Raw genomic sequence first — 26,779 nt, 5'->3', positions numbered from 1 at the left:
AAGGCAAGCCTTAGAGACAGCAGAACTGTGATTAGAGCTAAGCAGCAGCCATGAGATAGGTGAGCAGAAAAATTATGTGAAATGTAGAAAAGCAAGGACAAATAGAACAATGGTCTGTGTATTAACGCTTGTCTAGAATAACTCTCTAAGCTACAGAAAAGTTTATCTAGCAAGATATTAGGAAGGCTAAAGCTTAATAATGGAGCTCTGTGCATTGTGTTTTAAGGCTTACAAGATTCAAAATAAGCAAGCATTGTTTTAACCAAAGGTACGTGTGCTTATAGTTGTTGGATAGAACTACTGTCAATATGCTTTTGCTTTGTGTGATTGGTCAAGAAACTTATAAAGTAGGTTGTAACATTAAGTTCTTTGCCTGCTGCCTAGGATGTGAGCATCTTCCCATTGTCATAATCATGTAATGAGACTGATGCTGAAAAATAAAACAGCTCAAGGCACGTTCCACAGCAGCCCTGTCCCATTTGTGATTTGTACATAGCCCCCAGCTGGCAATACCCATTTCATGTGATGAGGCCCTACTCTCCTGGGGATGGCTGAATACCTGTCCAGCCACGGGAAGGGATGAATGAATCCCTTGGTTTGCTCTACCTCTGTGTGTGGGTTTTGCTTCACCTCTTAAAATGCCCTTATCTCAACCCACTAGTCTTCTCACTTTTAGTCTTCTGATTCTTTCCGCCCTCACACTAGGAGCTAGTGAGTGGGCAGCTGTGTAGGGCTGAGCTGCTACTGGGGTTGTAACAACAAAATTCAATGCTGAAAATGAAATTACTGTGTATGTGATAGAAAATATCCAAATGTCTAGTTTCTTCTTAAAATAATGATTTGCCTTTTCTGCACCTATTTTATTTTTCAGTACATGTCTTTTAGGTACAAACAGGTCTACTTCACAGCTGTATGAAGTTTTTTTTAAAAATTTGTCATGTTGATTACTTGACCTCAGTAGTCTTTATATAATCTGGCAAGAGAAAACTCACCATCTGCTCTTTGGGTTTCAAAGAAAATGTCGTGGTGTCTGTCAGTGGGATACTGCATTCACACTTGGATGGAAGCACTACCACACACTAAATGTTTCCCTTCCCTTCCCTTCCCTTCCCTTCCCTTCCCTTCCCTTCCCAGAACATCCCAGAACTTCCCTTCCCTTCCCAGAACTTCCCTTCCCTTCCCAGAACTTCCCTTCCCTTCCCAGAACTTCCCTTTTTTTTTTACTGTGTTGTTAATGGATGAATGCATGAGTGATCTTTCTGTATGTCCAATGTTGGAAATTTTATCTAACAGTTTTATGCATGCTACACTAAAGATTGACTCTTTTGATGTGTTTTGTCTGTGTAAGCCTTTATTATCCTTTTTGGCTCAGGTTGTTTTAATGTTTCTTTAGGTTCGGATACACACTTTCAATTATGTGATCTGTTTTTGCTGTTTTCAAGTGTGTGGATTCCTTCATATTGAGAAATGCTCAGGAAGAATATACTTGGAAACAAGTTTGGTTTCGCACTTAAAACCTCATGTGAAAGTTAAGCCAAAAGAAATATATGTTCAGTCAATTTTACATCAAAAGGTATTAAAGTATCAAGAAACACCGTTCACTGTTTTTAAACCTAGCATGAAATACTGGTGAAGAAATCACTCATATAATTTTTTTTTTTCACTCATTAATGCAGCTTTTAATTTGTACCTTGCAATTTTCATATTTTTATAAAGGTGGTTTGTCTATAGCAGGAGAGTAGGACTCATGGGGCCAGGAAAGGGCAGACTAAAATGTCTTTGACCTCTATGGTTCAAAGTCTGGAAATACTAAAATTAGCTTTTCAATTCCCATTTCAGGTGTAAGCCAGAGACCATTGATACTGAATTATGCTGGGCTGAGTAACGTCTCCATGTAGCAGCTCAAGATCAATTATGACTGTATTTTTCCCAGCCAGAGGGGCCAGCAAAGAACATAACAGTGTAAAGAGATGCTTAAGTCAATTTTTATCAACATACTTATCTTTCTTTATCTCTGAAAACACAGAAAATAAGAACTCAGCAATCATGTCTCATTGTCACCCAATATTCTGTTGGAAAAAGTGGGTTGCCTGCAATCAAGGCAGAAATGTGGAGAATCCTTAGGAAGATATGGCCCTTTTCTTCTTTTACACCGAACAGTATTACATAAGGCTTAACACAAGGCCTTGCTTTCTGTCTGCTACAATAATTTCATGTTATGTTTCCAAACCAGCCTAAAGCTGCTCATATCTGGAGAGGAAGTATTTTGATTAATTCCACCATATCGCAGCAAAGCATATAAGCTGAGTCATAATTCTGTATATGAACCACTCTTAGATTGGGAGTGGTTCACAGTCCAACAGAACAAAAGTGTGCAGCTTCCATGTTGTTGTCGGCATCTGACTATGTACAAACACAGCTAATCTCTCTCTCAGTCTTCTGCACAATCTGCTGTACACATGCTTCTCACCTAAACACAGCATTACCTGATGGATGGGATGCACTGCTTTATCCATAGCCTCCAGCCACCTGTAATATGATAAAAAGTGAGAACAGATTAATTTGGTAGATCAGAACAAATATGCTTCACTGCCTCTTCTAATTCTTGTTGGCATATGCAGCATCTAAAGGGATGCACAATTTTCAGGACATATTTAAGGCTTTAAGTCAGAAAACAAATGGATTAAATCTAAATAAACATTGCTGGCTCTCCAAAATTTAAGTCACAAAGCTTGCTGTATAACACTTTGTAATAAATAAAGGCAATATTGCAGACAGGAGAATCTACATATCAAAATATATAGTTCAAATATAGTTCAACTTGTCAGGCTAAATGATTACTCTCCTTGTGTTTGTTATAATGTAGACAATGAATTAGTGGGAAATGTAAAAACCCTTTAAAATATTATGGGTGATTTTAATCTCTTTGTTTTGTCACCTGTTATCTTTGGGAAATGCAAAACACTATTTTTAAATTCTCTCTCTGTGTCAAACCTAAATACATGGCCTCTTATCAGTACCAACATGTTTTTGTGGCACATTTGCATTTTAAAATACTAAAATGAAAATGTGACAGAAAGACAGAAAAGGAGATGAAGATGGGATTGTATTTATTACTAGCACTATTCTGCTTGTTGGGCAGAAGAGAGACTGATAAGCAAGTTTACATCCACAGGAAAACTTACATTTCCATTTGCTATAAAATTGGGAGAGAAAGCATGAGAATAGGGGTGAAGTTTTTGTTCTCAGGATAAATGAAGAAATCAGGGGGGTAACAAAATGTGAATGTTAAAGATTTTATTTAAAGAAAAAAAGCTATGAAACTGAAAAATAATTTTTGAAGCTTCTGCAATTGAGAAATAGAAACATTATCTTCTCTTAAATTGCTGATAGGTTTTTAATTTTTTCCCTAAGGATCAAGGTAGGTATTGTGAACATCCTCCAAAGATGCAATCTCCTTCTTCCCACACTGGAGTAACAAAACAGAAGCCATTAAAATGAAAGATTTCTTACCTCTTCATTTCTTGATTGGAAGTTGCACAAAAGTAGAAAATCCTGTTTCCAGCTTGAGGTATACATTTAAAAACAAATGGTTTACCCAGACTTGTGTCGACACCAATTTCTGCTCCTTCCAGCTTTGTTACTTCCAGGGGTCTGCACTTCCCTTCATCCTGCAATTAGAAAAAAAGAATGCCCAAAGTTCAGAGCTAATATGAAACTAATCAAACACCCTCTAAACTTGCATCTCTGTTTTTGCTCTCTTAATTGCTTTTGGTTCATCAGAACCCATATCTGCATGCAAAAAAACTTTCTAGGTATGTGTATATATTCCAAACATTGAGGGTGCAGCTGAGTGATACCAGGATTTTCAAAGTGCACTGAAGAATTTAGGATCCTACATCTCTCTGATAATCAATGCAGTAGTCGCACTTTGGTTTATGCAGAAACACTCATCTTAAATGCATAGATACAGGGAAAAAATACTTATACTTGAAAATAATGAGCATAATTTCAATTCCTTTGCAAAGTTGCTGTAAATATCATTATGTTCATAAACCTTCCCACACAACAACAACCTTCAATGCAGAGCACTTCAAAACCTTTTTGCTTGCTTCTGATTGTATCAAAGCTCTTTGAGAGTGAAAGGCACTGCTAATGTCTTTCCCTGTGGTTAGCAATAAAGAGCCATTAAGCTCCTTTATGCACATGGGCAGGTGAAGCAGTTTATTCCCACAATTTCCCAGCCCAGCTCTCCTTAAATACATGTCATAACTCAAAATAAAGGTGCACACATCTGGACAATGAACTCTGGCTGTATTTTAAAAAATATTCTCAGCCCCTTTTCCTTGACGATCTGTGACTGGAGCTCTAACAATTGCATCAAATTTGGTGGGAATAAAATTAAAAAAGAAAGTTAATGCTGGGGGCTCTGAAGATCATGAGTGCAATCTGCAAAATACACAGATGGTGGAGTCTCATAGAATAAAACTAGTTGATTGCTGGGAATTAATTAAATTTAGTCAGAAGGAGCTGAACTGTAACTGCCTGATGTAATTTTTTCTTAGCCTAAAAATAAACATAAAGAGCTTTCCATGAAAAAAAATGCTCTTGTGGGAATTAAATAGTTAAATAATTGATTGCATTCTCACTGGCACATGGAAATATCACTTTGTTACACATAATTCTTCTGTAGAAATAAAATAGTCCCTAATAATGACAACAGTATAAATAAATATTCATGAATACATTTCTTCAATTTCTACACTTCCTTGTCTTCCTATTTTTTTAATGCCAAACTAAATTTTTTTAATGTAAAACTGAAGATGAAGGCAATCCTGCAAATTGTCAGTGCTGTGTGACTCCTTTACTTATAATGACTTCAAGACACAAAATAACATTGCAAAGACAGCATAACCAAATTTGGGTCCAAATCCCGTTCCTACAGTGAAGCACAACCTGCGCTGTGCCAAGGAGGCATTCTTCAGTAGGATCCTGTCCATGGTCCTGAAGACAATGGTCGCTTTAGATACTGAAATGACTGATCACTATTACTATATATCCCTATAAACCTATTTTGTAAACACTTTCTGTGGTGTCTAGAATGAATGTAAATAGAAGTTCTGTGGCACCAAGAATTATTTATGTCCACTGTGTCTCAAATACATCGAGGAATGGAATAAAATGGATTGGACGCATTTAAAGGGAGACCAAATGCCTTTCACTGAATGATAGAGAGCCGTGCTCTCTCTGATAATCCAGACCAGAGAATCATAGAATTGTTAAACTTGGAAAAGACCTTCATAATGATCATGTCAAACCATTAGCCCAGCACCACTTTGTTCACTGCTAACACCATGACTTATGTGTCACATCCACACATTTGTAAGGGGTGTTTTTTCACTCATGTGGCTTTCATGAATAAGAGATCATTCCTTTGGAAAATATACCTTTGCTAAAAGAGTTGCCAAAGGTATATTGCTAAAAAAAAAAAAAAAAATAGAAGTATTTTCTTATGCCTGAGACTAAAGTTCAACCCATTGATGATACTGCCATTATGTAACCTAATATACCTATGTGATGCTGCCTGAGAGGATCATGTTTTGTACAGATTTTAAATGCACTAACTCAGATTTTAGCTACTACTGTTCCATTCTGCACTAATTTTTTTTTTTCTTTCCTCAAGGTTGTGATCATCTAGTTTATGAATTCTAGGCAGTCTTCAGTATCAAACATGGATGAAGTTTTCTAGGTAGAAGGCAGAAAGCAAGTGCTTCTCTGGTACATGCTATTCTATGAACAGGAGAAACATCTGAAGTAACCATTCCTATACTGCTGGTTTTCCTAAGATGATCTGAGTTTTAGGTTAAATGTTTCTTCAAAAGAAATTTAGAGTATTAAACAATGTATAATGATGAGAAACAGAAATCAGAAAGAAATAAAAATAGAAAGTTAGATGTCTCCTTCCTATATTGTATCAAATGTTCATTAAGGTAGCGCATGTAGTCCTATTTAATTTGGTACAAGTAATTCCAGAATTCCAGTTAATGCCATTCATCGTATTTCCCGAGTGATTCATTGCATTCAAGTTTTGTTCAAGCACAGTTATACATGCTTGAAATTACAAATTAAGTTTCTTCATGTATCATTAGGAAGATGCTGAGAAAATCTATGCACATTTCATGCTATTAGTAGCAAAAAAATACAAAAAGTAATGACAGGAGTAACTATGAAATGAACTTGAAAGTAATACACAAAATAGTCTATAACTACTACTAGTAAGAGGGAATGAAAGCAACTTTACAGAAAACAATATCAAATCCTAGAAGGAATCTAAAAGACAATGAAAACTGAGCAGGGCTAGACAGCAGAAAAGGAAGTCTTGGCTAACTTGGGAGACTGGCAGTAGGAAGTGTGAGGCAGTTGCCCTGAGGTCACTGGTTTAGATTGGTTTCAGGTAAGTAGTGGCATGACCAAATTTTGACTTTCTTTCAAAAAATATCTTCCTGGATGTCCCTCAGTGTTCTTAAATAGACATCTCAACTGAGACAGGAAACTGAACTTTTTTTTCTTTTTGCTAATTTCTTATTTGCCTAGCTTTCTCCACCATAGCAGATGAGTCCACAACTCTCGCTGGAATTTTCACCATCTGTTATTTTCTGGTTTTCTCTGACCAGCTTCTCATTGAGGTCTGGTGCTGCTTGCTTAGTATATCACTGAAAATTTCTTCTCCCTGTGTCTGTTTTTCTAATCACTGTATTTGTGGCAGGCTCATTTTTTGATTCTTTATGGATATTACAGCTGAAGTCTGTTTACTCCTTCTTTGAGCTGGGCAGACATCAATGCAGAGAAAAAACAAATGCTTTTTATGTCTTTTTTCCTTACATCTATTTCCTTTGCCCTCGAGGAAAGGCCTTGTGTATGTCAGTGAACAGGGAGCTCTAGACTCCAGAACAGTTTGTATGGCATTTTTTGCCAGTAGAGATGAATTTACTTAGTTTTTAATTTTGTTTTGCTTTAAATAATTTACATATAAACTAGAGAGAATATAAATACACTGAAGAACAAAGCAATGTGGAAAAAACATTTAAAAGCTTCTCTGATTTGAAGAACCCAATTATCACACACCAAACAATACTGGCTGTCAGATGAAATACAATCAAACGGTCTCATGGAATGGTTAATCTTCACATTCCAGTTGGTCCAATTGGTTCTTTCTAATTTGTTGCAATTAATTCCACAAAAGGTAGTGAACAGTTTGCAAGATCAAGTCTCACAGAAAGAAATATTCAGTTAAAATTCTGAACAACTTGAGTCAGATCAAATAATGTATCTGTGTATGACTTTCTCTGGGTCAGGGTATGCAATCTTTTAAGCCAAAATTAACACATATATCATCAGCTAGCATTATTTCTCATTTCTCAACAGAAATAATACAGAGGATGTATTGGAGTCAATGGATTCAGCAGGTTCTTAAAGGTCAACTGAAAAATACATTCTAGAGCCATGGGAGTCATGGTAAACATTAAGAAATCAGATTATACACAGGCTCTATATAAAGTGGCAGCTTCCAGAGTATGGTGATACAGCTCCAAGCAAGAATGAAGAACAAATAGCAGTGATACCTCTATGAGCAATGGCTTAGATCTAAATCTATTTCTAGCTAAGCCATTTATATAAAGTGATTAGGCTTAGCAATGAACACACAGGCTTGTTCAAGAGAACAAAGGACTGAATATTTGCCATAGATTGAAATGCTCTGAAGGCTCTGCATATGGCATGCAGGGGATTTCTTTCTTGGTGTAAAAACTGGACTCCATATACCACAGAAATGAAAATAATTTAAAAGCATTTTTTTCCTTCACTATTCTATTCTAATGGAAACAGGGATATCACCTAACACCTAATGATTTAAGTGATGTAATAGCTTTTTACCAGATTGGAGTGTAATTGTTTTGGATGATAAGAAATGCATGTCTTTGTTCTCACTGACCTGCCCTCAGCTTTGAGATGCTTTGTCTTAGTCACCCACAATATGCCTAAGGGCTTCCTAGAGGCATTAAACTTGGGAGCTTAAGAAATGCAAATCATAATTCTCTTTTTAAAAGTGACATTATTATATATGATTACAAAAAACCACATTCCTGTCCTTCAATGCTGCCACAGGAAGAGTGCTTTTCAAAAGCGTATGTTGTAGTTTCAGAGCATTACCAGCATGAACTGTCATGAAGGCCATTTCTCTGAGACTTGGGGCTACACAGGAAAGTCGATTTTCTCTTTATTCACAGTTCAGTCTCTCACTACAGCTGATTCTCTAAGGCATGCTATTTTCTATTGTCAGGGCAATAGTTTCCAACTTGACTATTCCTTCCAACGTAACTGCTCCTACTTTTTTGCTATCACAGCTTCTTCTTTTGACTTTCCTACTTGGAGTCCATACAAAATGCTGGCAACAAACCCATACTCTTTAGATCTTTATTTCTAACTACTATAGTTCTACATCATTCTTAGCTGAGGGAATTGGACAGTGAAATGGAATAAATTATAAAAGTAATACAAGGACCTGATAGAGCTGGTTTGACTAGAATTAATCAGTCTCTGACATCTGGAAAGGAAGTTTGCATGGAGATACGTTAATAACTCTTTCCTGTTGGAGACAGGCCTCTTTAGAGTTTCTCCTAGATGATAACCACAATGATATTTATTTCTTCATTACCTTTCAGGAGCTAAATTAGTTATCTGTCTTGCTATCCTCTTTACCAGGGTCTACTTATGTCCAAAGGGCTGAAAACAATTCCTAGAAACAATGCAAGATAAAAACCAGAGAGGAGCTTGTTATAAATGTTTTTTAGGAAATTCTGGCTTTCACTGGCACTTTCACTTAGTGGTTTTGTAAAAGCCAGTATTAAATTTGTTGAACACCTTACATGATGGATATTTGTAATGAGGAATTTTAGGAAACTAATTTTTGACTATAATGCCTTTTTAATCCTTGTGTTTTCCTATTAAGCCTCAAACACTGTTAGCACTCTAGCAGGTATTTCCCCATGATAAATGAATGCATGCTCCACAGTCTTTAAACCCCTTAATGGCCCATTTGTTCCTGAGTCCTGGAAATTATATTTCTTTTCTTTAATAAAGTCACAAGACCAGTATTTTTTTTATCCTGAAGACTGCAACCAATTTTAAGGTTTTCAAGTTAGATGTCATGTTCTAAAAGTGACTTGATGATGGCAGTTTAGAGATTTAACAGGTTGAAGTGATGCTCTGCTGCTGTGAGGTAGATTGTTTTTTCTATCTTACTGGTCTCGTGTAAAGCTGATTAAGACTTATTTGTCCTATACTTCACTACAAACATTTTGTGGTTACTTTGCAGCCCCTTTACTGTGATGAGCAGCGAATGGTACTTTTAGAGGAGCAAATGTTGCTCCTTTAGAGCAAGCAGAGATTAATCACCCTCTTCTTTCTCCACTACAAAACATTATATTCTGCATTTCAGGCTTAAATAAAAGTTGTCTTCTTACACAACTGGAAACAGGCATGGCCTTGCTGGAGTCACTGGAAATACAGCAATGTAAGCTGATGTTCTTAACAACAGAATGAAGATGAGTAAATTGAATATCCTGGCTATTTTGCTGGATAGTGCCAGCTTTTCCTGAATTTTTTTTAAAATTCCTGAATTATTCTTGCCTTTAATTAACTATTTCAAAGAACTTCCTAGATACAGTAAGTGAAAATTTTTTTTCCTCCAGATTGAGGCAAGATCAGGAACATAATATTGCCAATTTAATCATGCAGCTGGCATAAAACATAAAAAGTTGTGTTAAACGAAAAATATTGTTTGTAATTCCTGTAGAAAAAAAAGTGGGATGAGCAGTCCTCTTTTTACATCCTGAGAGAAATCATACCAAAAGAAAGAAGTGCCAACAAATACATTTGAGATCCCTCTTATTTCATTTGGGCATTAGGTTCTCTCAGTAGCGAAGAACTGTATTTGTTTTAACTATCTTGCTCCCTCTCTCTCTTACTAAATGATTCTTCAGAGTACTCTGTAAGCACATGAGGCAGTAAAGAAAATCCTTGTGTGTTCATCTGCTAAAATAGCACCTCAATATTTCAGTATTCTGAAATGTATTCTTTGGAGTTCAGGGACAGAGAGCAGAAAATCAGCATGAAATAATTTAAAAAGTAATTGAAGGGCACTAGTCTTGGATAATGCAAGAAAATAAGCAGTAGTTAGCTATTTCTATAAAATATTTATGCAATGCTTTAAATGTATTTACTCTTTTTAAGAAAAAGCAAATGCACAGAGTTTGCATGATTGAAATATTTATTTTCCTAGTGCAACAAATAAGGTAGTTAAGGAACAAATGAATTAAAAGAAATTTAATTCTACTAGTTGAAAGGAAGAAGTGAAATTGTAATTAAATCTTAGAGAATGTAAGATTATGGGGCACCTTCTAATCCTCACTCCAATTTATCTAACACTCTGTAATATTTAATTGATCAAAAACTGGAAAGTGTTTAAAGTATAACTAGATATGCATTTTTACATTGCAAGAGTTTGATGATGGATCTGGTTATGATAAAATGAAATCTCTCCAAAAGAATGCTTCCTACATGTTTGCATCTTTTTAGTGTGAAATTTTTTACTTGGTTTTGACACCAGAATAGCTAGTGCTGAAATAAAGCACTCGCCAGACTCTTTTGTTGCATACCCAGTGGTTCTGCAGCATATTCCTGATTAGATGGCTCATGTGTCTACCATGAGAGATGCAGAGAAACAAGACTACCAGCTATTCTGCTGGAAATGTAAGGTGCATAGAGAACTGTAGAAGAACATTCAACAAGCCTCCTTTGTACACTTCATGCAAAATCCTGTAGCATTGATGTTATGCTGCAAATACCATAAGTCAAGATAATGATCTGCAAATTTCAGTGCAGAACTGCTACACTCCATAATTCAGGACACACTCCTGAATTATGACTTCTCACCAGCCACTCTTCTTACCTTCTTGTGTTTGTAATAGTGTAGGTAACCACTGTGTTTCAGCACAAACCACCTCTTTCTCCAGCCCTTCAGTATTGCTGATTGTGTTCGTTTGTGCAGATATCCTCGGCAGGTAGGTTTGGGGGTGTTGGGGTAACGGCTGATGTCTGATCCCACTATCATCGTCAGGATATCAGGACCTAAAATATTACATGTGAAAACATAAGTCAAAACTATAAATGTGTCAGTATTTCTGAATACCCATCTAGGGTAGGGAGAAGGAAGGTGGTGTTCTATACCATGCCCATGTCCTCCCAGTGTAGCTTCTAGAAGTAAAAGGAAGTAGAGCAGCTGACAAAGCATATTAAATCAAGTGATATTTGGCCTTCTTTTAACACAAATTCAGCAATGGAACTAATTTTGTGTTGAGAACTAGTAATGGAGCCAGCTATCTGAAGACACATCTAAAAAAATTTTTGTGACCTATCTTTGCCAGCAGCATCTTTGGTACTTGTCTATTTTATCAGTTAGGAGAAGTAATTTGAGTAATTTCATTGCTCAAATGGGTGTACATAAATTGAGGTTTAACAAAAAATTGCTGAAAATGCTCTTAGGGGCACCTTCAGTCTATGTCATTTTACATATGCTCTTGAGAATTCTTCATTTTCCATGCCTTGGAGTATGGTAATTTTTTTCTGTGCCCCTCACTGAGGAAGATGGCTGCTGGAAGCAAACCTGTGCTAAAGCTTCTAGTTATCATTTGCAAAATGTAAGGACTTAGAAGAGATTATGGGTTGCAAGATTAAAGAAAAAATGTTATCTTCATCATCACTGAGATGCAACATCACAATATGTGCTGACAGTATCAATATATCTATGATTTTGACCCTAAAGGCCTGAAATTCTGATTGTATCAACACTAAAGAGCAGGTGGTAATGCCTGAAGGAAGATTGAGAAATGTGACTGTGACACAATTTCATCTGCAAAACATTTGCTGAGTTTCTTTTTGGGGGACACTTGATTTTGGGAATGTTGTTGATGTGCCAAGATTCAGTCCAGGGGTTGTTCTCTGAGGAGTTGAAAATACCAGTAATCACAGATTTATCTGCTAAAACACTCAACATTCTCTTAAATAGTGTGAATGGCAGTTCTATAGTTAAATAATACAGTATGTGTCAAGTCAAATTTGACATTGCCTTGTAAAAGTATTTTAATTTATTGAATTTCCCATGATCCTTTGTCAAAAATTTATCTGGGATAAATATGGGAATAGCAGTAAACTAATTTTCCCCATGTAAATATGGCTATCTTTGGGTTTTAGTCATCACAATTCTGGGAAGGATATACTGGACTAATATCCCTGACTGTTTCTGTGGTGCTACAAAAGAATGCCTCATGAAATAAACTCTCCTATCTCCTGACTAGACTTCAGATCTTGGAAACAGAGAAACAGAAGGAAGGTGTGAAGTCTTTCCCTGAGGAAGTATAAGGCATAAATAAGGCATTTGTGTCTCTCTGGTCACTTTAAGGGCTTTCTGAGTCACTTTCTTTGTAAGAGGAAAGCCAAAACCATTACAGTTACATGCTCTTTGGGGACTAATTTTCTAAAATGTCTAAAAAACAAGGTCTAGATAAAAAAGTTACCTCGGCAATACCACTGTATGAAATAGTAAGGGATTAAACTATTAATTGAGATTTCAGTTGCATATATCACCCCATTTCTCTGGATGAACTTGGAGCATTCAACAGAAAACCTGACCCATTAATTTAATTTATTGTGATTCAAAATTACCTTTCCTTGCCAGATTTGCAGCTTCTGAATGTGGCATGCTGGTGACATCAGTTCCATTTACTGCTATCAGAATATCCCCAACCTGAAGCCCTGCTTCCTCAGCTGCACTATCTGGAAGAAAAAGATAAACAAAATAGAAAAGAGAAAAAGAAAAAGAGAATAAGAAAAAGGGAAAGAGAGAAAAGAAAGAAAAAAAGACAAAAAAAGACAAAAAGAGAAAGAAATGAAACCAAAAACAAACAAAAGAAAACCACCAAAACCAAAAATCAAACACAAAAATTTATTTACTGCTAAGATATCAAGCGTGTCTATATGATCACACTTTTTTAGCAAAACAAGTATCTGTTCAACCAATCAAGAATTATGTTTTAGGGCCTTCATGATGTCAACTTGGAGGTGAAACAAGTTTTACTCACCAACCTGTTACTCATCTGTTAAGGAAGCTTCAGGATTTGGATATGGATGCAACCCTAGATAATCACTGGCAATGGAGAAATTCCATTTAAAATGCCATTAGGATTTAAATGCTTTAAGATTCAAATAGACATTTCAGTATCTGAGAGTTTTTTGGCCTGAAGTGCAAAGAAAGATCTGATGCAAAGCTCAGTAGAGTCAGTAGAAAAAAATATCTATTATTCTGATAAACTTTGAATTTAACCCCAAAAGAGTACCTTCTGTATTGATATTTATCTTTGCTGGTTAATAGAATTCGGATATAGCATTTTGAGAATTTTTGGCTTTAGGAAGAAATTACATGGTAAGTTAAAAAGGTACCAGTGAAGGAAGAACTGAATCAGATTTTTAATGCCTCGCCTTTTGTTTATTTGTTAACCATTGCAAAACACATGCATTCCTAATCAAACACTGCTCAGACACATGCAAACCAGGAATGGAAACAAACTAGGGAGGTGATAAATATACTCTATTCATGGGAACCAATACACAGTTACTTAAATCCCAGTTACAAATTTCTCAAATACAGTATTTATCTTCTCATTTATAAATAAGCATTCTGAATGTACTGTAAAATAATAGTTTTGGAAAATATTATTTAATGTCCTTAACATTTACTGTATGCTTTTAAAGATTTTGCACCCTATGATGCAGTAAATGTGATCCTTCAGTGTATTTCTGAGAATGTTTAGAAACTGTAGGGATAAGATTAGTAAAAGCTTAATAATAAACAGGCACAATAAAACCCCAGTCCACCCTCATGTGTATTAAAAAGAATTCGTAAATATCAGAACATTTTGGGTTGTGCTGGCCTTGAGCATGCCATACCAGACTTTACGACCATAGGTGGGCTATAAAAATATTATTAAAATATTCATTATAGAATCATAGAATGATTTCAGCTGAAAGAGACCATCTAGTTCCAATCCCCTTCCACTAGACCAGGTTGCTCAAAGTTCCATTCAACCCTGCCTTGAACTTTCGAAGGGATGGGGCATCCACAGCCTCTCTGGGCAGGATGTCTGAGTGTCTCACCACTCTCACAGGGAAGAATTTCTTCCCAATGAAATAAGTTATATTTTGAGAAAATATAATTTTACTACAAGCTCATCTGAAAAACCTTATTTTTTAATGTTGTCACTGTTTTAAAGCAACTGTGTTTGAAAACAACATACAAATAAAAGTGTGATATAAAATGTGAGTTGCTGTACTTAATTTTAAGTGGTAGGGATAAATTGGTAAGTGTCAGAGCTATTGTATGCATGATGTATGATTTTATTTGTACTTAGGTAAAGAACTTATGAACTCACATGCTCCTGAATTCACAGGCTTTCTCAGTGTTGTCAGGATAATGGACAATCTACTACATAAGGCTGGTAATAGTGACAGAACTATTCTCAGATGCCAGAAGGTATGTAGCTTTCTCTGTACGGGATGACATTTTGCATAGTATCTGCTATTTTTAGTAAGAATCTATCATAGTCTCTTGTACCTTCTGCTCTTTTCCTAATTCTACTGTGCCTGTCCTGAGATGCAGAGCAGTAGAGCAAGCAGTACTCTCGATTTGGAAAGGTCTTAGGCAGCAGCAAAATGACAGAGTGCCTGCGTCTCATTCTCTCTGCTGTTACTGACTGAGTCAACTTTTAGCCAGATTTCTAAGTTGACATTATGCACAGAGCCAATGATTTCAGAGGCTTTTCAGTGGTGACTTCCAAGATCTCATTCCTGAGCGATAGTGCCAACACCATTATTAAGGCATGGTACAGCTAGCTCATTCTTCTCTAGAAGCAGTATCCTTACATTTCATCTTCTCTGAAAATTATCTGCCATTCTTTGCTCACTCACTTGGGTTTTGGAGTTTCTTTTGGGGTTTCTTACAATCATCATAATTACCAGAAGAAGTTAACAGTCCACCTGTCAAGACTGACAGATGGCTTGATGGATCCAAGCGGAAGTGTCCCTAGCCAATAAGATTTTTGGAAATATTAGAAGGATCACTGCATCCTCATTTTAATTTTTAATGGCCTATTGTCATTCACTGATGTCAGCCCACAAAAGTTTTAGACTTTACATCTTGAGGGAAGCAAAATGCAGGCACTTGCAAAGGTATGAACTGACATGGAAGAAGACAGGGCAGTGGAGTCTGATTTACTACTAGGGATAGAGGGACTCTAAGACAGTTGCTCATGAGCAGTTCTTGCTCTCAAACACCTTTCCACTAATTAAGGAAATTATTGTGTACATCAATATTATAAATTAATATAAAACAGATGTTCTGTACTATGTAGATCATATTATATCATGTAGATATATATCATATAATTATATCAGTGTATATAATATTATGTATTTAATTTTTATATATTTCCACAGGCGAAATTAACCAGTACTAACACAACTTACTTGTGTCAACTTCAGTCACAAGGATAGGCTTTGAGAACTGGATCCTGAAACCCCAAGGGTAATTGCCAGTTCCTTTAGCAATCTTCACTGTTCTTTCTCGAACTGGAGATAGGAAGAAAGATACCTTTTTTCTTTAAACATTCAATTTAATAAGCAGCAGTCTGTTTTTAAAACTTTTTGTAGGTACTGAGCGTTACTGATTTTACAAATAGTTGGGGTGCTTTCACTATCACTCCTGGCTGTTTAGTGCTGGTCCTCAGGTGGGTGACACCCCTCACACCGCAACAAATCAAGTATCATTCATGTCAGGGCACAGGCAGACAGCAATTTAAATTAAATGCCTGGACTTTGTAATGTAGGCTGAAGTATTCAGGTATTCCACTCTACTGATGGTGTTTTAGGAGAGAAAAACACTCATGCCCTCTGTGTCAAACCTCTATTCTGCAAATACAAAATACACTCTAATTTCTCAAATGAGTTTAAATTTGTTGCTTGTAGTTTCATTCTTTTTATATTTCATAAGGCTCTATCTTTTGGATAGTTGTTTCTTCTCCTTTTGTTTATCCATCCACTCCACACTCTCAGAATGCCTTCCAGTCCTGTAGTTTGACCTCCCCACCCACAGTGGCATCTGCTGCCAAGGGGAGCTGAAATATCTTTCAACTCATCATAATTTAACACTTAAAGGGATCAACTTCCATAAAAAGGAAGATCAGGGTCTAATTGCTTACTTCCATCTTTTTCTCAGGGTCTATTAGTATTATTATTCTGACTTAAATGGCCTGGTTCTTTAGCAAATATACTTAAGAATGATTTCAGTGTAAATTTGATTTCTTGGAGTGTCTGATTTTGATCATTTAACTACCTTACTATGTATTTTTTCTTAATGGAGGCCAATTCAATAGTAATTTATGACAGCTGTTTTGTCTTCAAATTGTGTACTATTTGGAAGACAGAAATGTCAAGATTCAAGATTACTTTAATATCAGGCCAATTAATGTTATCTGTCCAAAATAGATACTTCAATACTGACTTTAACAATCATGCTGAAGTTCTGAGCTCTCCCCTGGGAGAAGAAGCAACCAAAATGGTTTTCCAGAATATTCTCATCTGTGTTAAGGAAAATTTTTCATACCAGAAGATTTATAGTGGACATTTGTTTTCTCTCATATTCTGAATTATTTATGAGCTCCAACAAAGGACAATTTCCTGGAAAGCTATAGGAGTGTTTCAGCTTGTCTTAGTTCTTTGAACTGTGTTACTTTTGAGTAACTTAACATCTGAGAAGTGAAGGAAAACCTCCCCTCCAAAAGAAAAAGTTGTTCACGATATCTGTTTGCACAGATTTAAACTACAAATAGAACAATCCTCCATACTCCTAGCAAATGATTAATTTCTTCCTGGATCAATTATGCCTGAAAGTTTGGTGTAAACCAGGTTTTATGTCCATTATAATACTTTATGACCATAAATATCTCTAAGATTTTGGCAAGCTTGAAGAAGTCATGGAATTACATTGCCTCTAATTTGCAAATAAATAAGAATTATTTATTTTTTAAATAAGCTTTTAGATTCTTGGGTTGCTCCCTTTCCTTTCTTTAGCATAAGAGACCAGCATCTACTCCAAAATGTTGTTCCCCTGAAATCCTCAGAGTGCCCAAAATTAATAAATTTTTATGACATTTATTACCTGTTGCTCTAGCCAACTTACTTGCCACTGGTCTAGGTCTTTTGCTGAGACATCTAGGACTGTTATCTGGAGAGACATCATCTCCTCTGAAAACCCAGGAAGCAGAATGAAAATTTTCTGTATAAAAACCTCTGTCCTCATTTTCAGAATATAGTCCCAGATCTACTGATCGAGCATCCTCTGAATTTACTGTCATGGTGATAAAACAAGTAAAAGTTATGTCAGGAGGGAAAATGTATGAAGAATAAGAGACCTCAGCCACTCAGCATGCAAGAAGTGCCGCAAACTTCTTAATTAACTGTTTGTAATGTTTATACTGAATTCCTCAATTCTGTTGCTGTTGAAGGAGAAGTCTGCAAGGATTTCCAAATATAAGATCACAATTCTGGAGGCTAATGCACGTTGGACTTGAGTAAGAAATGAAGTCTTAATGCAAGTGGTCAAAACAGGAGCTACAACTCTTTAAGACAAATCTGGCTTTAGCTAGTTCTTAAGCTATCTAATGTGACCCATTTGATTGGGAAATCAAACAAATCTTCTAAAAATTTTGTATGAGTTCAGTTCATATCAGAAGACAAAAGAGAAGATGAAAAGTATCTTCCATGACAGGGGCATTGATGACCATATTTTCTGTTTTCTTAATCTTAGCTCTTCTAGGCATGAAGTTTTTTTTAAAAAGGAGGTGAGGAAATAATAGTTGGGTAGTTTTTGTTGGTTTGTTTGTTTGTTTGTTTGTTTGTTTGTTTGGGGCTTTTTTTGTCTTTTACCATAGAACTCCTGGCTAGTTCCTTCATTGGCTCTTGAATATGTGTATGATGTGTTATGCTGAGGATTTTCAGATTCCTACTTTATAATAATTTACATTCCCAGTATCTTGCAATGAGTTCACATGGAAATGGAGGAGAGCTCACATGGAAACGGAAGAGAGCTCTAATTCTCTGCTAAAGTTGAGACTCTCAAGGCAATAGGATGTCAGGCAGCTGGCTGTGACAGGTTATAAACAACAAGTTGAATGTAAATAAATAGTCCAACAACATCCCAAGCAGACCAGGAGTTGGAACTTCAAAGTTAAGACTGGATTGTGAAAGTCAAATATAAGTATACATCATCAGATGCTGTGCTAACAGATAGACTGAAAATATAAATTTTCTGAGAGGAAAAAACCATCACATACCTTTCAGTATGAAATGCCTGGTATAATGCAGCTAGATTTAATGCAGCTGGAGGAAGGATCTGTTTGCTTTGTTTATCCTGTGTTTGATGTAAAATGTTTCCCAGTTTAAAAACAGAGAAGATAAAAATATACCTTTATTTAAAGTTATATTTGTTCAGGAAGTCACTCCTTGAATACATCTAAGTGGCAGTCCTTTCTTCTCTTAAAAAATGTGCTCAGTTGTGTCTACCTAGACAAATACTCTAGGTCCACTGGCTCCTCCCTTATGCAGAAAGTATGAGATTACATGATTAACTGTTTAAGAAGCTACTAGCAAATAGACAAATAAATAAATATTACTATGCTGATATGTTTAAAGCTCATTTTTCCACAAATGCATAAATTAAAACCTAGACTAGCACCAAACAACTCAGTACAGCACAGTATTTTGCCAGTTTAATGCTGAATTTTTGTAATTTTAGTAGAATTAGAGTAGATTAAAATGTGACAAATAGGCAAAACTATATACACTGCCATGCTGACACTGCCATGGAATTATGCCAAAACATTTCCTTTCTCTTCTCCTTGAGTTTTTGGAACAGATGTCAAACTGGAGAGTCACAAACAAGCACACTTAAATTATTCCCAGACGCTGGAAGTAAGAATGTAAGGAGCTGCTGCTTCCGTATGTCAATCAGAGTTGTCTGCCAACAGAGGATAAGTCAAGCTACCAAACCAAAAGGGACGGAAGTCTCAGGCCTGTGGCATACTATCCAAAAAGATTAGATGTGAGAATCTGTGACAGAATTTTCTGCCCACTCACCTGTTCTGGAGACCACTCTGGGTATATGCCATATGCTACCCAAAACTTTGTCTCAAGGAAAGCAATTCTAGCTCTTTTAACTTGCTCTTTTTTGACTTGTTTGATTTGTTAAAGATATATATATGCTTCCTCTATGAAACCAACACATGCCTAACTTAGTAAATTTATGGTCCAGCTTTATATTCAAGAGACATCACTGTTGAAATCAAGGAATAGTTTAGCCTGTTGTATATAGCTTCTGGTAAGTTTTTTTGAGCACAGGTGGTTTGACATGATAACTTTCTAGTCTTAATATGATGGCTTAGAACCTGTTTTAGGGGCAAGCAATGAAAATTGCTACCAATAAAGACCCTCTTTATTCCCATGTGAAATGTTAGTCATGCCTTCTTCTTTGTTAACAGGCATTAAAACCATAGGGAGTGGCTCAGTTACCTGAACAGAGGTGGCCTGTACCATATTAGATACCTCAGGGTGTCCTGCTTGCTCTTCAATTACTACTTCAAAAAGGCTTGGGTTCCCTGCTGGTTCACGTATCTCAGGTCTGGTAACCCAGTTGCGAACTGAAATCTATGTATAAGTAGTGAATTAATGTAGGATTTACCTCTTTGGTACAGGCATGGAACATATTTATACTTAATCATCTATTGGACTTGCACTGAGGAACTCAGAGTCTTCTATACGTCCATATTTTCCCTTCTTCAAAGAGGAGGCTATACACCTACAAATAAAATTTCCTATACCAAAAGAACTCATCACACAAAATATTTCCACAGGGAGGTGCACATTTCTTCATTCCCACGAAGTATTTTTTATATTACTAAAATAGCAAAACAGGAGGTAAGGCAATGTTAAGTAAGAAGTACCACATATCCACATAGTAGATGGATAATAGACTGTGCAATCCTTGTTTGGTGGTTCCATCTGCATGCAATTTAAATTCACTAAGCAGTTAATCTTAAAAATTCCTTCCCATGAAGTTGAGGCTGATGAATTTGCATGTGGCAAGGTGACAGATCCCTTAAAGAGACAGTTGAGTCACAGTGAATAACAATTTAGGCAACAAGTGTAGATTAAAGTTGGAGCAGATGGTTACCTTTGTGAGGAGGAAAGACTCCCAGCTCAGCATGCTTGGACATAAGTAGATATCAGGATTATGATTTTTGTTATAACCTCAAACCTGCTGCCACATAATTACATGTTTGTGCCTAAAGTTTGTCTTAATATTATTTGAACATATAATTTGAACATGTCCTACCATGAACATGCATGGTAGAATCAACTTTTTTTTAGTCAGATTGTTTGCTTAACCAAGGAGAAAGGATGTTTTGTGTTACTCATGATAATGACTAACACAGACATTTGGATAGTAAACTGGAGATCAATTTCCTTAGTTGAAAAGCCTGTCATATTACCAATTACACATACAGAAAAGATAGCAAGTGTAATACTAAAGTACTCACTTGATCCCTCAGTGATTGTGCTGTTTATGGAGCTTCCTCCAGTTGAACTGCACTTTTTGCTGTCTTTGAACTGTTTCCGTCTTCTGGCCCACTGGTCTATTGCATCTTCCTGGGAACTGTCACTTGCTCTGGCGTCTTTCTTCAAAGGCAATTTTCTGGTTTTATTCATTTCTGATTTCAAGTCTAAGTTATAACCAGATGATTGTGAGAAATATGTGACACAAGTTTGTATAAGTAATTTTACTGTGTAATATCTCCGCATTCTAAATCCAAGAATAATCTAACCAATATATAAATGAAAATACCAAATAATACTGAAAATATTCTGAAAATATACATTTGAGACTAATTGAGTAGAAGTATCTCTAGTTAAATACCTACATAGCATAGTACATCACTATTTTAATGCAGAAACTTGTAATTTGCTCATGGATCTTCAGAAATATACATTTCTGAAGCGGTCAATAGGTATATATAAAAACTCCTATTTGAATACTAATAATCTTGTGAGATATGCATGAAGATTTTCCTGGTTCAGACTTCTTTCTAGTTAAGGCAGAATAACCTTAATTGTTGCATTATTATTTCAGGTAAAACAGCAATGGTAAAACAGATCTTGTATTATATTCTGTATTAAAAATGTGACTTTAACCATTGGCAAGGACAGATAGAGAGAAAGTCCAACCTCCAGAGGCTCCCTGGAGGACTCTGCAGATACACTCATGGCTGCACAGCCTTTTTCTGGCTTCAGCCAGATGTTCATCACATGTAACTCAGCAAGGGCATTCCAGGGCACTATTCCAGACCATTGCTGAGACTCAAGAAACCTATCTCTTGCAATGCCCTTCTAGTGCCCTTTGCAGGGGTCTTTACTTCTTCGATACAGTCATGAAGTACCCAGAACACCAGAGACTTCTAGAAAGCCTTTCCCCCATCCTGTTTACCACAGTACCATCTCTTCTCCTCTGTTGTAGAAGTTCTCATTCTTTGCAGAAAAATGACACATTTGCTTTCCAGTGTCACTGGATTACTATACTCCGTAAGTCCCACACTGCCCAATGTCTTGGTAAAGTAGGTTGTAAAATTTATTCTGGATGTACACACTTATTCATTTAAAGGAGGATCTCCACAGCATTGCTGGGAATGAAGATAAATCAAAATATGACCCTGGACCAAAAGAGGGCCAAAGCAAGATGACAGGTATAGATAATTCTTAGCAAAGGGCAAAAGGGAAGAGAGAATAAAAGAAGAGAAAAGAAAAAAAAAATGAAAAACATAGCTATATCTCACTTCTGTGCTGTGTCCTTAACCATTTAGGTCTAATGTCTGAGAAATCAAGGATTTTGGCATACTGTTTCCTTTAGTATCTTAATTTTATACCTTGCTCTATAGAGATTTCCATTTCATCAATTCTCCAGTTTACATATTGATACCAAGATACTGGTATTGAGATACTTATGTTGAGATACTGGTCTATATAGCAATATGAATCTATGTAGTATATCTATATAGTGTATAAAATACTTCAGGTATTTTTTTAAATTTCCATTACCAATGCCAAAAAAGACAGCCACGGAGGTCATACCAGTCTTTCTGCAGGTATGGTGAACTAAAAGATTTTTTTAAACTTCAGCTTCCTTGAACTAGGATTATATAAGACATTTTCCATAAGAAAATGTATATTTTTCAATTATATAAACCTCTTAACCTCCAAATCTGCTGGAAACATTGCCTTCTGGAGAGGTGAATTTGAGATGTATTTGCATATAACCTGATTAATATTAAAAAAATAAAATTAAAGCATTTGGAGTGGTATTTTAACAACACATACACACATATGTGTGTACATATTCATAATGCAAAAGGCTCACATTGTAGTGTGCAATATCCCAGGATGACTTAAAATTTTTATACTTCAAAACACTCATTTTGAAAGACAAGTTATGGATATGGGTAGATGGATAGAAAAAAGGAAGACAAGAAATTTTGTAAAATTAGCTATTAAAAATAAGCCTTTTTCATACACAGTTTCTTCAAACATATAAAAGAGAGGAGAAAAGCAGGTTAAAGGATCCCCTATGGTCATCCAATGAAAATGTTCAGCCAGAATTAAGACCGATATGTACTCATATATATTCAGTATTCATGTCGATCACATGGATTTGAAAGCCAGATTTATGTGGTTTTAAACACAGGCTTGTGCTCTGAGTTCATATCACACGGCAACTGCTTTTACTATTTCTTCCTGCAATGATGCTTTCTTCTCTGACTAGATGTACAGAATAGGAGGGAAGTTTAATGTAGGAAAACTGCTTCTTGATCAAAGCTGCATTAACTTTTTTGGTTTTTTAAAATTTCAATTTCTTAGCTCTGCAAGATGGATCCTAGAATCCTCAGCAGAATAACTGCATATTATAACCCCATGGCTAAACATATACCATAACAATATCATTGAAAACTTTTAATATACATTTATTTACCAAGTAAACAGATGTCACAAAAGCTCCTATGCAAAAGGTGTGTGATATTAACTTGAGAAGTGTTGTAACACCTACCTTTCTGACTAATATGTCTTACTGATGATGACATATCTGCAGTCTCATAATAATCTTCTTTCATTTCAAAATTTGATTCAATTTCTTCAAAGTTGGACTTGACTAACAGAGGTTGTTGATTTATTCCAGGCTCTCTCCTTAAACTGTTGTCAGTTGACTGTTTACTGCAAAAGTCCTCCAATCTTTGCTTAAAGTTTAGATGTTCTGTGAAATTCTCTTTATTTTCTGTGCCTACTGAAGAGGTAGATAACATGAAGATCTGTGCTGAATTATTACGGCAATCAGATTCAACAAGGACATCTCCAGATATGTACTGTACCTCAGAAAGGCTTTCCAACGCTTTATTCATGTCATTCTCTTTGTGATCTAACAAGGATGACAGCAAGGATTTTTCTTGTATACTGCAGGTAAGGTTAGGTTCTTTCTTCACTGCAGAGCCAAAACATTCAGGTATCAATGTAGTGTTGCCTTGGATAAGTCTTCCTTCTACTTCTCCAGTTATCACTGGAGGGTCAGTCAGTACTGACTCTCTCCTTTTATTTGTTACCTCAGACTCTGCATAAGGTGGGTGAACATTTAACTGTAAAACCGAATATTGTTTTGGGATGCTTTCTGTAGATGCATAATTAGTACTTTCTTTATCATTAATGAATTCACTTGAAGGGCTTGTAGAAAGTGGAGAGGCTTGTATCAGTTGAGCTTTGTTTTGCCATTCAACATGCTTTTCTACAGAGTTGTACTCTGATTTCTCTCTATCTAAAGCTTCAGTAGACTCTGAGTCGTCTTCCCACATGGATAGGTTTCCCAGAGCCTCTTCATGGTCATTTTCTCTTTTGTCAGGTGTAGTACCTCTGGAATGAAGACTCTCCATTAATGTTTCTTCTGTTTCTTCCTCTTGCCCCACACAGTCTGCACAGTCTTTCAGTGAACAAGTGCCATCTAGACAGACACCTTCTTCAGGCTCAGATGGATAAATGGTAATATTACGATCAAATGATGTTAAAGCATACTGATATGAAGACTTAAGACTTCTCAAATTTCTCAGTGAGGAGGTCAAGTCGGGATACTTGCAAAGCTCTGTCAGAGAGGAGGTCAAGTCAGGACACTTAAAAATTTCCTTGTATTTCGTAGGAATATGTGAGCTCCTGTTATGGACATCTGCTTTGGTCTCCTTAAGCAATACATTTAAGGACGGCAGTGAGTAAAAGCCAGAATCCCTTCTAGGGTGAACTGGTGATGGTACCTCCAGGGTAGTATCTGGGAAAGACTTTCTTCTTGCTGTTTTGGGTCCTCTGTCTCTGTGTTGGTCACAGTTATTTCTTTCTTGACATAATACGTTGCTCTTATTAACACATTCTTTCCCGTTGTTTGGGTTATGCAAGGTATTAATAGCTACGAGACAATTAGTATTATTTATTTTTGAGAAAAATATTTTATCCTTAGAAAAATCTTCCTTTTCATTGGTATGGTCTTCATAGTCCTCTGTGTTAAGTTTACAGAAATAATTTTCTTCCCCCCAAATACTCAAGGCTGTAGTGAGACTGTCAGATTCCTTTCTGCTATTAACAGGGTATGAAGATATGCCTTCTGCAATTGTATCCAGGTGCATTTTGTCACAGTCAGCAAATTCTTTAGGTGGAGGAAGAAGTGTATATCCATCTGGGAATGTATAATCTGCTTTTTCATGAAAGCTAAACAATGACTCACAGTCTGTGTTACACAGTGCCTCTGTAACAGAATTATCTGTTTCACTCCAGTATGTATCTTTATGTTCCCTGTTGAATGGTTTGCTCTGTTCCTGCTCACTGGCTTTGATGTTAACCTTCAGATTTTTATTTCTGATGGTATATTCCACCTGAATGTCTTTAGTTTCAACGTTTATTTCCAGGGAGGGAATTTCACTGATGGCACTTTGAATTTTATGTAGAGAGGATCCCTTATATTTCCCCCTGTGTTCTGCTGAATGTTCAGTTAAAGGGCATTCGTACTTGGAACATTTTGAACACTGACTTTTCTGGCATTGTCTTTCATGATGTTTCTTGTTCTTTGAACTCTTCCTCTGTTGATCTTCAACTTTTGTTCCAGAATCAAACAAAGAAATATTCTTAATTTCTACTTCAATATTAAAAGAGCCATATTTTACTTCTGCAGAAATTTTTCCAGTAGCCAAGCTAACCGAGTCTGAAGAATCTGGCTTGCGCCACAGTATAATTTTTCCTTTGGATGAGCCCTCTGACTCACCAAAAGTTACTGTAGCTAGGATTTCATCTTGCTGAGGTGAGATCATTTTAGGAGTGCAGATCTTTTCCTTCTTCCCTTCTTTTTCAGTGTCTGATACATTATCAAGGTCTTTATCTTCAGAAGCATCTGAGCTACTCTGATTCTTGTTTTCATGATCTTTTCCATTTTCTTCAGCACCCTGTACATCCAGTGGCTCTGTGAACTGAGACAGAGCCTCATGTGCTTTATTTTCAAGGCTTCCTACACTTTGCTGGCATTTACAAATGGGTGACAACTGTGCATCTAATTCAAGATTAAAAAAAAGAAAAAACATTTTCCCATGATTTGGTAAGCAGTATCATAAATATGTGATTAGCTTTGAGACAGTTTTCATAGAAAATGCCTACACTATCTTTAAGATCTAGTGTATTTTCCACATTATTACTTTTCAATTTCAGTATTAACTAGTTTTGTCATAGTTAACTGATAAGTAATGCAAAATGAGATAAACAGGATGGGCCACATTAATTCACTCTGATCTGAGAAATTCAATATATTTGCAATTTTTTAAAATAAATTTTTGCTTTTGTTAGGGTATAAGATATTCTATTTGTTTATAATAAGAGCTACATTAGAAATTTTATTACTCCTCCTAATATTTACTTTGTTCCTGTGAACACACTGGGTCAATCATCATCCCACTGCCTGCTTGCAGTCTGGGTAAATTCTATGGAAGATGGCTTTTATAATCCTTTTACAGATGAGCAAACAAAGGGATTAATTAATAGAATCACACAGCAGGTCAGTGGCACAATGCCAGAAGATGTGAGTCACAGCTACCTGATTTAAGTAGAATAAAATAGTGTTTTCTGGCTGTAGTAGGCAAGATTTCATGGCATTGAAATGACATAAAATGGCACACAATGACATAAAATTCTCTCTTGCTTTGGTTTTGGTAAGAAAAGGTCATATGCATTACAGGGTAACAGTTTAATAGTGACATCTACTTAAACAGGATTAGAACAAGCTATTAAACTAAGACAACACTGAGATTTACACCAAGAATGGTGACATTTTGAGGCAATTGAACAACAATATATTTGGAAAGCTTTTGCCAGAAATAAATAGGATAGCAGCTTAACTAAAATAAAAGAACTAGCTTCACCAGTATGTAATACATTACCTGTATGTGTCCACACTTAAGTGTAAATATTTCCAATCTGACAAACAGCTGGGCACAAA

The 26,779-nt window shown here is 36.1% G+C and overlaps 1 protein-coding gene across 3 annotated transcripts in view; it reads right to left on the bottom strand.

Annotated features, from left to right (window-relative positions):
* LOC139600510 (uncharacterized) overlaps positions 1-26,779 on the bottom strand; it is a 44,266-nt gene that overhangs the window by 9,822 nt on the left and 7,665 nt on the right. For 2 of the 3 annotated variants that reach the window (XR_011682587.1, XM_071448742.1), the window contains exons 2-9: positions 23,318-25,840; positions 20,763-20,945; positions 17,348-17,515; positions 15,637-15,738; positions 12,781-12,891; positions 11,009-11,187; positions 3,514-3,671; positions 2,487-2,529 (exon numbers count right to left, since the gene is read on the bottom strand). Coding sequence is in view for 2 of the 3 variants with exons in the window: in XM_071448742.1 (XP_071304843.1) it covers positions 2,487-2,529; positions 3,514-3,671; positions 11,009-11,187; positions 12,781-12,891; positions 15,637-15,738; positions 17,348-17,515; positions 20,763-20,945; positions 23,318-25,840 (3,467 nt within the window). In the remaining variant the exon portion in view is untranslated. The remainder of the gene's footprint in view (positions 1-2,486; positions 2,530-3,513; positions 3,672-11,008; positions 11,188-12,780; positions 12,892-15,636; positions 15,739-17,347; positions 17,516-20,762; positions 20,946-23,317; positions 25,841-26,779) is intronic. The other variant, XM_071448743.1, reaches the window with a different exon arrangement.

This window comes from Agelaius tricolor, unplaced genomic scaffold (genome assembly GCF_023055355.1).
Source record: "Agelaius tricolor isolate 1412-34295 unplaced genomic scaffold, bAgeTri1.0.p SCAF_27, whole genome shotgun sequence".
NCBI lineage: Eukaryota > Metazoa > Chordata > Aves > Passeriformes > Icteridae > Agelaius > Agelaius tricolor.
The sequence above is the reverse complement of the archived record's forward strand: the minus strand, read 5'-3'. Positions and strand labels throughout refer to the sequence as shown.